General features: G+C 34.6%; 1 protein-coding gene across 1 annotated transcript; it reads left to right on the top strand.

Moving 5' to 3' along the window:
- The first annotated feature begins 299 nt into the window (after positions 1–299).
- LOC133822838 (basic leucine zipper 43-like) lies at positions 300–1,301 on the top strand. The gene has a single exon (XM_062255281.1). The coding sequence runs from the start codon at positions 437–439 to the stop codon at positions 1,217–1,219; it is 783 nt and encodes a 260-aa protein (XP_062111265.1). The 5' UTR covers positions 300–436; the 3' UTR covers positions 1,220–1,301.
- The last annotated feature ends 16,920 nt before the right edge of the window (positions 1,302–18,221 follow it).

Here is an 18,221-nt window from a genome sequence, read left to right as displayed (position 1 = left end):
AATAAAATGAAGAAAGACAAAATCCCAGAGCTAATTCCATCATGGATATATATATATATATATATAAATGTTGCCCGACATGCTTTTGAGACGCATATTCGTGGTTGTCCTTCCAATAATTGTTACCATACATATTCTGCTCATGTAAGCAGTATAAGCCTCCTTCTAGCTCTTCTCCTGATGAATACTACTGTTTTTATACACTTGTTGCTAATAATATTGGCCCCACACTCTTCTCAATTCCATTCTACCCAACTTCCTTTCCCTCCCTATAAAAACCCCTTCTCCCTTCACTCTACTCCTCACGCTTCACCTTCACTTTCATATATACATATAAAATCTCACTTCAACATATATACACTACATATACATACAAACTCATCACCATCATCATCAACTCTCACGAAACTACTACTATATCAATTATATTATAACCATGCTTCCAGGCGAGTTCACAGAACTCTACTACCTCCCAGTCTCACCTGATCATCATCAAAACCCTATCCTCCCCGTACTTCCAAACTTCAACAACACGATGATCACTAACTCTACTTGTACGTCTAACATGGACCCAGTTTTCCATCTCAACTCATCATTCTTGAACACCAATTTACCACACTACCCTCCCCCTCAAACGACGTCGTCCACTCTCAGCAACAACTCCACCTCCGACGAAGCTGAGGAGAACTATAACAATATTCACAGTCCTCATGATCACGAGCAGATGAGGATCATCGACGAGCGCCGCCAGCGGCGGATGATATCCAACCGGGAGTCGGCTCGGCGCTCCAGGATGAGGAAGCAGAAGCACCTCGACGAGCTCTGGTCCCAGGTGGTCCGTCTCCGCACCGAGAACCACAGCCTAATCGACAAGCTGAACCACGTCTCTGAGTCCCACGACCGGGTTTTACAGGAGAACTCTCGTCTCAAAGAAGAAGCCTCTGACCTTCGTCAAATGTTGACTGCCCTCCAGATCGGAAGTCCCTATAACGCCGCCGTTTTGAGAACTACTATTCATGATGACGACGACGACGACGACGATGGTGTTGATGCCGATGATCATGATCGTGATCTTGAGGATATGGTGGATAATATTGATCGTAGTCACCGTAATCACAATCACCATCACAATGAGATTAATCTTCCCTGCAACGCGGCTCATCTTAGAGCTGGGACCTCCTCCACTAATATTGCTACTTCGGTTGACTTACTTCATTGAGATTAGATATATAACAACAACAAGAAGGGTTAATATTAAATGTTTAATTTTCTTTTTTATGGAATATTATTATTATTATGTATGGAGGTTTTTATGATCATGGTCAGTTTTTAATTTTGTGTTTAATTATATATATATATGAGATCACAGATCGAGTTCGGAGTTGGGTCTAGCTAGCTCGGTACTACAGGAATAACTTTTTTTACACCATGTTATTATATACGATTAATAATTTGTACACTAAAATCATATACCAAAACATTACACTATTTCTAAAATAAATTTAATTGGTCTAAAATAAATATAATTGATCTTATTGGTTAAATGAAACTGATAGGTAACTAACTAATGTTTTAATGACCATATCATTATTATATATATATATATGAAAGATCACGATCATAAACATATCCCTGTATATTATCTCCATCTTAGTTTTATAGTACATATATATTGCTTATTTTCTTAAATCTCCTTCATTTTATAACTCCGGCGGCCAACGCTACAGTTATATTAACTTAACTATTATAATTATTTATTATTATTGGAGCTCCTCGCCGCATATGATTGTTACAGAATCATAATGGAAAATGAGAATATTTTGGAGGCAATCAATAAAGGAGAAGAAAAGTTAACCAAAAACTAAATCATTCTATTATATGTATATACATATCTTTTTTTCATTTCAGATCCAACCTACCAACTTGATCATTATCATTATTATTATTCACGTATATGTACGTATCCATACACAATATTCAGTTTATTAATTAAGGAATCATCAGATATAGAGAATAACACAGAAACATATTGGATAGCTCAGAATTTTATATTATCAGAATAAAAAGAAAGAAGAAAAACTGTCATCATTTCTGGTACAACTAATTAATATTTGGCTTGTGCGAAACACAATTTTTGGCATCATCACAGTAACTAATGCTGTAAATAGGAAACAAATAAGAGGGACCACAAGAAAGGAAGTTTAATTAGTGAGGCACATATATATATATATTTATATAAAGAGAGAAAAAACAGGGGAACAAAAGGTGGTGGTAGTGGTGGTACTAGTGCTGCCCCTCATTATGCAAATAACTACTATAAGAAGAAAAATAATAATTATAGTAATTAATAAAAAAAGGTTATCCACTAAAAACGTACATGTGTGGTGATGATGGTATTGATCAACTATTTTACTCCCCAAGAAAACCAAACCAGTAGTAGTGTGTACTGGTACTACAGTGAGGATTACTGTTCTTAGCTTTTTGTGAGTCCATTGATGTTTTGCCTCTTTTTCTATATATAACTTGGGTACAAACCAAGATTATAATGTTTTCTTTGGTGTTTTTATCCCATCAATCTCTCTCTCTCTCTCTTTTGACCCATTTAATTTATCCCATCAATCTCATTATCAAGAAAGAAAAAAGCCCAATAAAGATCACTCGATAAGGCTTTGTAGGCTGTTTCAGGTGCTGCTTCAACAGTGGGTTCAAATTTAAAGTTTACTACTGTAGAGTCATTACGTACCCAGGTCTCCACCTTTTTGCCTTATCTTAGATAGACACCCAGTATTATAAATTATCCTTTTGATTATATCATTTTTTTTAATGTTAGATGACATAATTTGTGTTATTGCATGCGAGTGCGTGCATGGTACAATTCACACGTATTCATATACTCTCCTTTAGTTATTTCTTTTTATATATAAGGTTGAATTATTAGAAAAAAAAGAACGGACTAGAATAATCTATACCATGTATATAAGGTTTAATATTATGTTGGCTCATTAAAAAAAGACGAAAAAAGAAAGATAACATGTGTGTTATGGTTGAATTAATAGATGATGCATTTGACATAATAATTAGGGTTTGACATTTTATCAGTCTTTGGTTGAATTTTAGAACCATTTTGACATAGAATTCATTACTAACGGCGACAATTTTTTTCTTCTATTTGCTAGTTTCATAAGTCAATCAATAATCTAAAAATAAGTCAAGCATGTTTATTATATTCCAAAAGGTTGTTCATTGAACCTAATATGAACCTGTAAATTAATGTCTACTTATGCATTTTTCTAATCCAACTATATCATATTTAATAGTTTTAGATAGTATATATAAAAATTGCGAGCTGCGTTTAGCCTTTTATTAATTATTAAAAATGTTTCCTTTATAATTACGAGACTAATTTTAGGTACAAGTACTTGATACTTATAAGATTAAGATAACTACTGGTATATATGGAATGATATATAAATAAATATACATAATAAGTTGATTAGTTAATTAATTTTTATATTTAATTCATCTAAAAAATTCTCTAGCCTAGCTAGAAAACAAAATGCGAAAATGGTCCAATACTAACAAAAAAGAATGTGTTCCCATGACTTTATTATATCAATTAGTGGAAATCCAGTACTACCAATTAATGAAAAAGGCATAGTAAGATATACCACACACACTACTGATCACTTTTTTCAGATCATTTTCAAAAAACTTATTAACTAATCGCTATTACTTACGTACGTACTTTTCATCGATTTGCTTTACATATGTATATATTTATTTTTTGTACTACAGAAGCAAAGTATCCGATTCAAATTCATTACCTTAACTTGATCAATTTTTCTACAAGTGTGTAGGAAAAATTATATAAATATATCTAAGGTCCAATAGCTTTCACCATCCTTTTTTGTGTGTATGAATATTTATGCGACGAGCAATTAAGGTTCCTAAATAGTGAGATCTACAATACTCCAATCATTCATATAAAAAAAAAAAAAAAAAACTCCAATTAAAAAATGGTCGTCTCACGTGTGGTTGATGATTACATCAACCATCTACCTATAATATATTGTGTCAAACGCTAATCGTTAATCGTTTAAATCATATCAATCTTTGATATTATTGTTTCCTTTTTCTTTTTGAAAGATAATCTTATCGTTGTTTGTCTCTGTGCAAATTAAACCTTTACTAAAGTACATCTTATAATGACTTTGTGTTTGTATAGGTCGGTACCGCAAAAAGGAAAAGAAAATCAAATAATGTATTATTTAGTAGGCAAAGTTTTCGAAATATCTTACTTCGTTTTGGGGCACTAAGTATTTTGTAGTGTCTTAGCTATTCTAGCACGCAATTCTAACATGAATGTGATTTTAATTCTATCCTTTTTCTTGCTTAATTATTCCATTAATTTATTTATTATTTTTACCTTTTTAAATAATTCACTATATATACAGAAATAATGGTAAATGTGGAATATAATAATTTAGATTTTGATTAAAATGTATAAATAATTTTGAATTTACAAATATTCAAACCCATGTGAAAACTTTTGTAAATTGTGATTATAATTTTTTACAGTTCAAACTAATGTTAAAATTATATATTAATTAGAGCCAGCTTAGAACATGCATGGTTTAAATGTAGTTCTAGTATAGTTTAACCAAAATCGAGGTTTTTCACGGTGGTTCGATACTTTTAAATTAATTAATGTCCATAATTTTATGGACTTTCTAAACAAACATTGTTTAATGTATTTTCACAAAGTATTTTCTCTTAATCCTATACTTACAAGATATATTTTATAAATTAAATATCTTAATTAAATTGGAGAATGATTTACTAGAATATGGAATATTCAACAAATATCCCCTTATTCTTCATGTTATGCTCCTGATCATTATGCTCTCTTTGCAAGCATTCACCTTTTGGAACGAGCAATCTATCCTCGCTAAGAGCGATCAACTTGGCATTATATGTATCTTCTCGAACTAAACTACTATAACAAGCTTGCTCTCCCGATTCTCTAATTGCGTGGACCCACTTGTGTTTTTGTTAATTATCACGCTTCACTAGCTCGCAACAACTCGAACTCATTCTTGCTCGCATAGGAGGGACTTTGAACCTGGATATGTTCTCTAACTCAGACATTAAATACATGACCACAGTCATTTTCTCCAATTACAATTAATTTTCGAAGACTTACATCGATCGACAATCTTTTCAACTCCTTCGCGCGGTTAATTAATTAGAAGAAATTTTGAGCCATTGATTTTAAGAAATGCTTTTCAAATTGAGATCCAACGATGGAGTGAATCACCCCCAAAGGCTATTATAAAATACTGCTTAATTTTTCATCCTTTTTCACTTTTTACAACTCCAAAAATATTCACCATCGAAGCTCAAAATCTCCACCATACCAGGGATCTTTACAATTTCTATGGCTGAGTTATTACAATTAAGTCATGAGCTACTTGTTGTGCATCAATTGGGATTTCAAATTCAGTTTGCTGAATGTGATTCTAGTATTGTTGTTGGTTGGATTTGTAAGGGTAGCAGTTTTAATCTGATTGTGTCAAATGTTATTTGCTTGTCAAATGTTGTAGGTGGTGACTCTTGTCGGTCCATTTTGCGTACTGCGAATGGAGTGTCCCATGCACTTGCTATTTCTGTTACTAGTATATTAAGTGAGCGCATTTGGACTGATTCTTGTCCTCGTTTGTTATGTTTACCTATAATAGTTGATTTTCTTTAATAATGCACATCCTTTTCCTAAAAAAAAATCTCCACCGTACAAAAGTGCAAAACCCCATTTTGCAACCTTTTTCATAGCTAGTATCGAGGATCCCAACGACTATTGCAACCTCTTTAGAGATATTTGCCTAAGTGCTCTTTGATGAAAGTTACATTTTTTTAAGCAATTTTTTTGGCACTTATGATATTATCGTGTGAAAAAAAAAAAATTTAAATTTATGACGAGCTTATTTATAAAAGGGTGGAATGAAATAAATAATAGGTAAGAACAGTAGGATTAATAACAAGACACCACTTGATAACTAAAAAATAGTAACAATTTATTACAATTAGTTACAAATGAGTTATCAATAACTAAAATACTTGTACAAGTTACTAACATTTTAAAGTAAACCACAAAATATGTAGTACAGTAAAAAAAACTGATATAAAGTAGAAAAGAGTAATCTAGAACCACTCAAGAACTTAAAAAGATAGTAATCATGTATTACAAGAATCAAATAGTATAATTAGAACTGGAAACATCTTAGTAATTGACTAATAAGTAACCAGTTACTACAAATTGGTAAGCATAATAACCAAAGAGTACGTTCAATATAAATAAAAAACCAACAAAAGTAACCAATAGTTATAATAAAAATTTAGAAACAATTACTAATACTGCTTGAAGAGCAAAATAATGTGCAATATAGTTATAAAAATATTGTAAAATTAGTAACACATAACTAACCATCTAGTAAAGTCATTAAATGGAACCACTTAGAAACTAAAATATATTTTTTTTCTTGCAATTTGTTGACTGCAAATTTTTCAATGAATTTTTTTTATATAAATGGCAACAATTTTGTGTTTAGGATGATTAAGTGATGAAGAAAACAGAGATATATAGTAGTTCACTCCTAAAAATTCTGAGAGTGCTTTCTTTCTATCTTGGCTCTTTCAATTTTTCTATGGTCTTAACACTACAAAAAACCTCACTTTTAAGGTTTTGCGCCAGCAAAAGCCATATGAGTTTTGCCAACGCAAATTTGCGTCGGAAAAAGTCTGTGACGTACCCCCGTCGCTAATTGCACTTTTGCCGACGCAAAACGTAATGCGCCGGCAATGGTATCTTTTGACGACGAAAAAATGCGCCGAGAAAAATAAGGATGCGCCGGCAAAAAATTTTATCGCGTTGTTGTGGAAAACACTTTTAGCGGCGCAAAAATGCGCCAGCAAAAGATGACTCTTTTAGTGGCGCGTTTTTGCGCTGAGAAAGGTGTATATATGCAGTGAGGGGTGAGACTTTTGCCGATGTAATTTTGGAGCGGTAAAAGTATTTTTTAAATAATTTTTTTTATTATATTACTAATTTTATTTTCAATATATTAATAGTAATTAATAAATTTCGATTTTAATATATTAATAATTATTTAATTTTTTAGTAATATTATTTAATTAGAAATAAAATTAAAATTTTATAAATAAATAAAAAAATTACAACTATTAATATTTATTGTCTCCACCAAACATGAAAATATAAAAGTAGTTTAGTAAATTAAATGTCTAATAAATTAAACTTTAAATAAATAAATAAAAAGTTCTAGAAATGAGTACTGCCCGCCTCATCATCCTCGCCCTCGTCAGCATCATCGCCCTCGTCAGCATCATCGTCCTCGTTCGGATCCTGTTCTGGTAAGTCGACAGTAAAACCAGGAGCCATTTCACCAACCTACTTCAACAAAGTACTGAGCAGGACATCTTGACGTCGTTGATGACTCTCAAGTTTAGTCGTATGCTTTTTTAGGTTCAGATTTTCTAGCATAATGTCCTGATTTTGCTACAAAATGGTGTCCACTTCAGGTGGCAATTGCCCGGACATTTGAGAAGTTGACGAAGATGCTGCCCTCTTTGCGCCAATTTCCTTCAACCTAGGCAACCCCCCAAACCCTTTCTTATAACGCGAGCGGGGTCCAAGGACATCCGTGACAATATCCATATCAGGCGGGAACTGACCGTCGACATTATCGCCGACACAAGAAGCAGCAGATGATACAAGGGCCATACTCTGCGATGCTCGATGCTCGGTCATCTCAGTCTACACAATAAAAAGCACATATCTTGAATTCCAATATAACATTATTTGAAAACCTAACTTATAAATTTTTAATATAACAACATATAAAATATAACTTTATTATCTATCTGCCAACATCCTATCATTAATGACTGCAGACCAGTGATTGAAAAAGAATGTAATTAATTTTGTTCCTGTATCAGGGAGCAAGTGAGCTAAAGTAAATTTGGTCATGAAAATCCATATCTAAATCAAAATCATGAAGATGTTGTTGATATAAACATAAGTGCAGTTAATTCCATTAATGGAGAATTTACGTCTCTAAACATATACATCAACTATATTTGCATGTTTTTGATTTAGATATGGATTTTCATGACCAAATTTACTTTAGCCCACAAGCTCCCTGATACGGGAACAACACTAGTTACATTTTTTTTTTTATCTTAGCCCACAATCATTAATCATAAAAATATTGGCACATAGATTATAAGGATTTAATTGTTAAAAATTTAATTAATAATTAATAAATAATTACTAATTGACAACAACCAATTAATAATTAATATTTATTAATTATTTACTAAATTTTTTTAAAGTTAAATGATCATAAATTAGTTAAGGTTATGCAACTTACATGTTTTTTCGCCGCTACATCACTAATCTACTTATCATTCTTCTTGTGGAGGTGCTCGAATGTGTCGATCATGCTCAGGAGCTCGCCAGTAGATGGGTCCATCTAAAAAAGAAAATTATTTAAAAATTGTGACATTTATAATATTTTCTTAAATGTAAGGATATAAGTTATTATAATTTACGTGATCATAAACATGGGCAACGATGGATTTGGAACCATGTCCTCTTGGTATGGTCATTTTTGCTCGAGCTTCTTTATTTTTCTTCGATATACGCTTCAAACAGAAAATAGTACTCATTAATCTAGATTGTAATTTTATAATTAAAAATTAATGTAAAATCTACGGCATACATGCTGAGAATCAGAAGCCCAAAAATCGCATAGAATTGCCCAATCAGAAGAAGTAATCGACCCAAAAGGTTTTGACTTTGCTCTCTCGTTGTCCACCTCTCCTCCAACCTCTACCCAGTGTTTCTTCATCGTGTGGCACCAATCAGTTAGATGTTTTTGCATTTGTCTTACCATGACATCGTTGATTATTGGATTTTCTTGTGGATAAATGAATTTGTCCTAAAATTACAATTAAATTTGGAATTTGTTAAAATATTATGAAGATAGACAAAACATTTAATAGTGAGTTATTAAAGGTTTAAAAAATGCTTACAGATAGCCTATTTCGAATAACTTGGATATCAGCTGGTGTTACTTGTTCCCAAGCTAGTGTAGTTGGGGGTACGGTGTTACGCAAATAACAAGCCATGGAATTGTTGAACCACTTGCCGTACGTTTGAATAGCTTTTCCAATTTGTGCATCAAACTCTACTTTCAAATGACTAACTTCTTTGGTCGCCAGCGCCTTCTCGATGTTGGCACCGTAATAAGCTCCCCTGCCCCTCTTGGAGCCACCACCTGTGTCATTACTTGGTTCAACCATTCTACATTAAAATATTCATTAATTAACTAATTCAAATTATGTATGTCTATTGTTTTTTGTTATAAAATTAATATTTATTCATTATGGTCTTTCCCAACCTACCCTATTCCAACCTAGTGGATCCCTTGGAGATAGTAAACAATCATGTAATTTTCCACATTTTTTCAAGATGTTTCTCGAACATCTTGAAAAAATGAAGAATAGTACATGAATACATTGCCTATCCCCAAGGCATCCACTAGGTGCATGTCTATTACTTTTTATATATATATATATATATATATATAATTAACATTTTATTACTTATGGTATTTCCAAACCTACCCTATTCCGACCTAGTGGATCCCTTGGAGATAGTAAGCAGTCATGTAGTTCTCCTCATTTTTTCAAAATGTTTCTCAAACATCTTGAAAAAATGAGGAGCAGTACATGAATACATAGGCTATCCCCAAGGCATCCACTAGGTGCATCACTATTGTTTTTTGTTATAAAATTAACATTTTATTACTTATTGTCTTTCCCGACCTACCCTATTCCGACCTAGTGGATCCCTTGGAGATAGTAAGCAGTCATGTAGTAATTCTCATTTCTTCAAGATATTTCATCAAATATCTTGAAAAAATGAGAACCAGTACATAAATACATTAATTATCCCCAAGGCATCCAATAGGTGCATGTGTACCTATATCTGATACTATCATTAATTAATGATAATAAATAAAGTTTTCATTGAATTAAATAAAAAGTTACATATACTTGTTTAAATTACATATCATTGTCCTCATCATCACTAACTACAACATCATTATCACTATCACTATCGACTAGAATTCATCTGAACCTTCGCCAACCAAATCATCGACGTTGTACACTTCAGTGGCATGGACATCAACCCGATCATACTGAAGATTATCAAAAATTGGAAGTTCTACCCACAACTGAAATGAAGAAGAATTAACTTTCTTGCAATATTGGTATATCATTTGTGGTCTCAGTATCATCAACATCGGAATTTGAGAAATCTCATACATTCCTCGGAATGTATTCATTAACGAGCCTCCAATCATCCCCATTTTTCATATCTCGAAGATAATACACCAACTTCGCTTGAGATGCGAGAACGAAAGGATCATCTTTATAACATTATTCCTTCACATATACGCTCGTAAAATTGGATTCCACTTTAATTCTACTTGTATTGAACCATCTACACTTGAATAGGACAACACTGTAACCCATCAAGTAGGACAATTCAATTACTTCTTCCAGAACTCCATAGTAGTTCACTCCTTCCTCACTTGGCACCATTACACCGCAATTTTGTGTTTTAAGGTTCATATCACGACCATGAATAAAAAATTTCACACCATTCACTATCATCCCTGGATATGAGAACACGGTGCCGCTTGATTTGTTTGTGAGAGCATACAATTCATTATTCACTTCAGTAGGTGTTGACTCATGCAAATCGTTCACCTATCAACATTAACATCGAAAGTTAGTTCTGGATTGATTAAGTGCAGTTTCGGAAAAGAATTGACTAATATACATACTCTTTCTTTGAACCACTGAGGAAAATCAACTTCTTGTTGAACTTCAAGATTCGAGCCCCCCCCCCCCCCGGTCTTCTTAATTCATCCATATGCTCACTACAAATGGACAACAATGTTATGATTTTTGCCTTTAATCGGTATATAAACCAAACAAATTTATTGAAAATAGAATAGAAAACACACTTAAGGTACTCCTTAATTTCGGCACAATTGTTAAAGATATACCACTCAGCCTTTTGCTTTAACTACGGAGTGAGGAGCATACTTGATTTCTTACCAAATGGACGACCAACAGCCTTATAAATATAATATTACCGATTTGGTTGGGATTCAACGCGATTGTCATTCCTCTCAGGTCGATTGAATCGAGTCTCAATCCCCCGGAGGTACATTGAGCAAAAGGTTAAGGCCTCGTTGACCACGTAAGCTTCTGCGATTGAACCTTACAGACGTGCACAATTTCTTACATACTGTTGATAAACTGCCATCAAACATTCAATGGGATACAACCACCTAAAGTGCACGGGACCGCCAAGAATTGCCTCTTTCGAAAGATGCAAAACCAAATGCACCATAATGTCGAAAAATGTTGGAGGAAATATCATTTCCAACTTGCATAAAATGGTGATAATGTTTGTCTCCATCTTCTCAAGGTCTTTCACATTCAATGTCCGTGAACAAAGTTTTTTGAAAAAACCGCACAACTCAATACTTGGCTTCAGAACTTCAAGAACCAAAAACGACATAATTGCGGCGGGCAACAACTGCTGAAACAACATGTGGCAATCGTGTGATTTCAGCCCAGTTATCTTGCCATCATTGACATTGACATTCTTCTAAAGGTTTGCAGCAAAACCGTCCGGGAATTCAATTGACTTCACAAAGTCACAAAAAACTTGACGCTCCGGGACACTGAGGGTGTAACTGGCGTGCGGTTTCTTCCACTTGTTTCCCTCTTTGCGGAGGTGGAGTTTTTCCCTAATTTTCATGTCTGCTAGATCAAGTCTTGCCTTGTCAGTGTCTTTAGATTTTCCCTCTAAGTTCAACAAAGTTCCCAAGACACTGTCGCAAACATTCTTCTCAATGTGCATTACGTCCAAGTTATGCCTCAGCAATAATTCCTTCCAATAATCAAGCTCGAAAAATATGCTCTTCTTCGACCAATTAAGTTCAATCGGAGCCCTTTTGCGTTTCACACCACCAAATTCTTTTGTGTTTCCCAGGATGTCTAATCTGCAAATTCTCTAATTGCTTCAACACATCATCACCGGAGTAATCTTTCGGTGGAGGCCTGAGTTCCTTGTACCGTCGAATAGTGCTCGTTTGCTCCTCCATTCATGATCCATATCAAGAAACCTCCTATGGACAATGTATGAAATTTTACTTCTAATCCCTATAGAAGGAGTTTCTTCATTGCATGTGGGGCACGCCTTATACCCTTTTGTGCTCCACCCAGACATCATAGCATAAGCTGGGTAGTCGTTAATGGTCCACAAGATTGTTGCACGCATATTGAACAAGGTACTATTGTATGCATCTCGTGTCTCGACACCATTCACCCATAACTCCTTCAACTCGTCAAGCAAAGGTCCCATATAGACATCGATATCTTTTCCAGGTGAAGAAGGACCTGGAATTATAATAGACAACATTAATGACTGTGGTTTCATGCACTTCCACGGCGGCAAGTTGTATGGGACAAGTATTACAGGCCACATGCTGTAAGAGTTGCTCATGTTCCCAAAAGGATTGAAACCATCTGTAGCCAACCCAAGCCTAACATTTCGAGGTTCGGCTGCGAAAGATGGGTACAACTCATCAAGGTGCTTCCACGCCTTACTGTCAGCGGGGTGCCTCGTCACACCATCTTCCTTTGGCCTTTTAGAATAGTGCCATCTCATATCCTCTGCAGTATATCTGGAACTGTACAGCCTTTTCAATCTCGGCGTCAACAGAAAGTACCGCATGACCTTATGGGCCACTTTCTTCCCGTTCCCACGATTATCTTCCTAGCGACACTCACCACAAACCGGACAGAATTCCAAATTCTCATTCTCCTTCCAAAACAGTGCACAGTCATGCTTGCAAGCATCGATGGGCTCATATCCTAATCCAATACTCCGCAACTTTGCCTTCGCCTCATAGTTAGACTTAGGTAAAATTGTTCCGTCAGGCATAGCGTCAACTAACAATTCCAACAAACCATCAAAGTAATGATTACTACACTTGTTAATAACTTTCAGATACATCAGCCTCACCAAGAAGTTCAACGCGGAATACTTTCGGCAACCCGGGTACAATTCACTTGACATCTCCTTAAATAAATTGTCATACTTGTCGCAATGTTGAGGATCATCTTGGGGAGGATCATTATAGTTTCCAGCAGGAACATCATCTTTAGCGTAAACATCCTCCACGATATCCTCTATCTCATCTCTATCATGATCTCGTACCACAGCTGGTGGTGAAGGCAGTGCCTCTCCATGGTAATGCCACACTTTGTAGGACTGTATGATGCCATTGTTGAATAAATGCATCGAAATTGCATTTATAGGCTAGAACTTAACATTCCCACATTTCCTACACGGACAGCAAACCAAACCTCGATCGTTCAACTGATTTTTAGCGATATCGAAGAACTCCTTAACACCATTTCTATACTCCAGAGACCAACGATTCCTCGCACTCATCCAACTTCTGTCGCTCGCCATCTTTAAGCGAAATAATTAAGAAAATATTAATAATTGTCTTAAAATGAGGGAAATGATAGTCAAAATATTTCATGACTGTTTGTCTCCCTAATTATCACTAACTGATAATAATATATTATCTCTGGCAAAAATAATTATTTATATTTACAAAAAAAAAATGTAGCTAATTATTAATTATTACAATTTTTTAAATCATTTACTTATTTATTACTTTTATTTTAAAATTAAATTAATTATACATTAATTGCATTTTGTAATTTTTTATTAAATTCTTCAATTTGTATTGGATTATTTACTTAATTAATAACAATTTTATTATATTTATATTTTACTTAATTATATTTTATTAAATCATTTATATTTTTAACTTTTTTCAATTACAAAACATCTAATATTAATGTTAAAATTAATTATTAATTATTATGATTGGTAATTTTATTTTATTTAAATTATAGTTAAAAATTAATTTTTTGATGTATTTTTTAATTATACTTAAATTTTTATTTAATTAATTATTAAACTTTTATTAATTTTACTAACTCTAACAAAATTTGGGCAGCATAATGACTATATTTCAAACTATCCCAAAATTTTAAAAACCTACAAATTAAACACATATATAACCAGAATATTCCCAAATCATACAAAACATATATATACATTAACAAATACATCAATTTACATATATACAAATATTTAACCACAAAAATTCATATACCAAAACTAATTTTTTTATTAATACAAAAAAAATTATTAAATACATATTTACAAACATATCACATTTAATATAAAACAATTAAAAAATATAAACATACATTATTAATCTATTTTTTTTAATTCATACTTTAACTAAAATCCATATATCACAAAATACAATATAATAAATATTAACATGCAAAAATAAAAATATTACAGTGGGTAAAGTGGCTCCGCTTCGGCAGTGGTTCCGCTCGGACTGTTCCGGCAGTGGCTCTGCTCCGGTAGTGGCTCGGGGACTCCATAGAAACAATTTTTTTAAAAATTTAATACATAAATAAAATTAAATAAAATACAAATGTATATTAAAATACTTACATTGGGCAACTTGGAGGAGGAGGGGGCGGCAGTGGTGGCTCGCGGTGGCGCCGGGGTGGGGCTTAGGTGGGCTCGGCTGGGGTGGGTGGGTGGGCTCGGGTGGGGTGGCCATCGGGGTGGGTGGGCTCGGGTAGGGTGGGGTGGCCGTCGGGGTGGATGGGCTCGGGTGGCGTGGGGTGACCGTTGGGGTGGGGTTCCGTCGAGGTGCGGCTGGTGGTGGTGTGGTCGGAGTGTGGTGGAGGATTGAGAAGAGAAGAAGAAAGAGAGAAAAAAAAAGGAATAACAAAAATGGGGAAGAAGGGCTCACAGTTGCTGTAATATCGCTATGACTTTTGCCGGCGCGTTTCGTTGCGCCGGTAAAAGTCTAAAAATGCGCCGGAAAAATTCTTTAATAAACCCTAGGAGAAAACGGTGTCATTTTACTTAGTCCAGCTTTTGTCGGTGCAACGAAACGCGCTGGCAAAAGTCTAGCCAACTACTTTGTTGAAAACGTGCAAAATTTCAAAAATGCACATTGACTTTTGCCGGCGCGTTAGGTGAAATGTGCTAGGAAAAGTCTACGGTTTTTTTAAAAAAAATATGATAGATTTTTGCCGGCGCAACCTCGAATTGCGCCGGCAAAAGTGCTTGTTTTTTCTAGCGTAATTCACTAAATGCGCCGGCAAAAGTTTTTTTTGCACCGGCAAAAACCTTGTTTCTTGTAGGGCAAAGAATAGAATGAATCGAGCGCTTAGAACTTGAGCGAGATAAGCGAGATCTCAAACGAGGAGAATAACATATTTAAAACAAAGCAAGAGGAAAAGACCTCTGAAGATAGAATAGAAAGTGAAGTGTGATGATATTAGTTGAGGTTTGAAGATTGGATAGAGTGCGAAGAGTGAACTATAACAGAGACAATTGAATGGCGAGAGAGAAGGGAAAATTGGAGTAGGGGAAAGTACAACACTATTTTATGTTGAGACTGGTTAAATATAATGGTTAAGTTGTTTTACACAATGTGGTGTACAACACTTAACAGTTTCACTTAGTTGAATTGAAATTATGAGTTTTTGTTGTAGACATCTATAATTAATGTTTTTACATCTAAAGTGATACAATGAAGTATCTAATCACTCCCAAAATGTTCAAGAATATATGAAGTTGATTTTGCATGAAAACGAGTATATTAACCAACCCTATAGGTGACATGTCACCTGACTCATGTTTCCTGGGCTCATGTTTGAGAGCCAACCTATAAGTGGCGACATGTTGTCACCCATGTGCTAAGGGGCTTGTTTTTCATGCCTAATCTATGTGTTTAAAAGGTCTTATCCTATTAGTTAAGCCTAATGACATGGCCTACACTACAAAATGAAAATTTTTAGAGTTAGAGTTATTGATCACACTTTTTAATTCTCTGTCTAGCACTCCAACATTACTCATTTTCTCCAAGAACTCACTACAAGAAAAGCATTGGCAAAGCCAAATTTTCTAGTGCGACTTCAGCGATGTTTTTCAAAGCACCGACAAAAGTATACCATCAATGAAAATTTGTAGCATCAAATTAGCTCATCAAAGGGGTGAACTATTTTTAGGCGTTACTTTTGCCAACGCTCTGGCAGAAGACATAAATTAAAAAAAATGAAAATGGCGTAATTTTAACGACTATAATTGGGGTTTTTCCAACCCTTATACCACTCATTTCCTTGTCATCTCCTTCTTCTTCTTGCACACTCTCTCTTTATCCGTCTCACTTTTCCTCTCTTTCTCTTTCTCTCTCTCTCTCTCATATATTGGAACAGACACAAGGGCCCAATCGCCTCTCTCGACTACTCTAGTCAATCTCTCTCCCTCACTAATATCGATTTCATGCTCGACAATGGCAGGTTGGTCCCATTGCCATTTTCCCTTTCTTTCTTTTTAATGAAATTGTTGAATAAGTTGTATATATTTATTATTGCTTCTTCTGGGTTTATATAGAGTTGGAAGTTTTGCAATAGTTTTTGTTTTATTTGAAATCTGGTGTTCTTAGTTTTCTTTCCAACACTAGAAAAAAAAAAGGTCTCTATTCACAACATTTATCGTCAGTAGATCTAGGAAAGTCGTCGGTAGAAAGTTGTCGGTAGAGGCTCGTTGGTAAAAGAAACTTTCGACCAACAACAACAACAAAAGTTTCGGTAAAGGCTCTTTTTTCTTTAGTTTAGTAATATTATGTTATTTTAATCAAAACTACTGAATGTACACTCCACAACGAGCCACCCCTTCAAAATCAGGGATGATAATGACAATAATATATACTACAATTGAACAAACTTCTTTATTTGTTATATAAAACCTTGCATTTCAATTATTGTTAACAAAATTCGTCAATGTTGTAAATGGTTTTGCTACTTTAATGACAAATCTAAAGTATTTATTGTTAATTGGAGAAAATCAATTTCAAATGATAAAAAAGACAATCAAAGAAACATCAATTTCTTAATTTAAGAAAGATATTACAAATCTGAAATACTTCAAGAAATTTAGAAGTACACACATACAATCTTTCAAAGTTTCATTATACAGATTGTTTAATGAATCATGTTATCCCTAAAAAATCTAGGGATGATGTGGAAAATTAGAAAGCGGCATGTGGCATCACAAATCAGGGAAAAATGACGAAGTATTGAAAAAAAGACCGATGAGCAAAAAAGATAGATCTAGAACCTATAGAGAAGTCGACCAGGCCAAAACCACCTAAAGGTGGTCGCCCTGGGCCTAACCCCTAGGGGTGGTCGGTCTGACCCCAACCCCTAGGGGTGGTCAGCCCAAGCATGCCCAAGAACCCCTCAAGGTGGTCGGCCCACCCTATCCTCCATAGGGTGGTCGGCCTACACTCCCGAAAACGGATAAAACTCATGCTCGTTCAGAGCCTAGCACCTAGAAGATCAACAAACCTAGCACCTAGAAGATCAACAGGCCCAGCACCCAGAGGACCAATAGGCCTAACACCCAAGCTCTAAAGGGTCGTCGAGCCTAGCACCGAAGTCTCATAGACCAATCTACACTTAGCATTTTCCCAAAAGTTTCAATCGTGCATTGTCTACCACGATCTAGAGAAACAAAGAGAAGACCCACGATCTCATAATCATGGGGAGGTGGACACATATCTCTACTACCTAATAATCATGTACCAAACCACGATCCCAGTATTACTGATCATGTAACATCCCCTGGGTACTATAAATAAAGGACCCAGGGCTTCATTGAGGGGGATCTGACCAATATTTTGGGGGAGAAACTCTTGGAAAATTAGCAACAAGTGAATACTTTTGTTCATCAGTGTAATTGTCTATCGAGTAATTCAATACTAAAAACTAAGTGGATTAGGTTATTACTGTTCATCAGAACATGGCCGAACCACTATAAATTCCTATGTGTTTGTTTAAGATATTTGTACTCTGTCGTATTTTATATTCATTCCGTCAAAAAGGTGTCATATACTGTACATACGACCGTTGGCCAATTTCACAGGTCAAAATTTTGG

This window comes from Humulus lupulus, chromosome 3, assembly GCF_963169125.1.
Source record: "Humulus lupulus chromosome 3, drHumLupu1.1, whole genome shotgun sequence".
Classification (NCBI taxonomy): Eukaryota; Viridiplantae; Streptophyta; class Magnoliopsida; order Rosales; family Cannabaceae; genus Humulus; species Humulus lupulus.
Note: the sequence above shows the minus strand (reverse complement) of the source record. Positions and strands in the feature narration are given on the sequence as shown.

What these genes read in the sequence shown, in the direction of transcription:
- LOC133822838 (XM_062255281.1), top strand. Translation starts at nt 437, where the DNA reads ATGCTTCCAGGCGAGTTCACAGAACTCTACTACCTCCCAGTCTCACCT.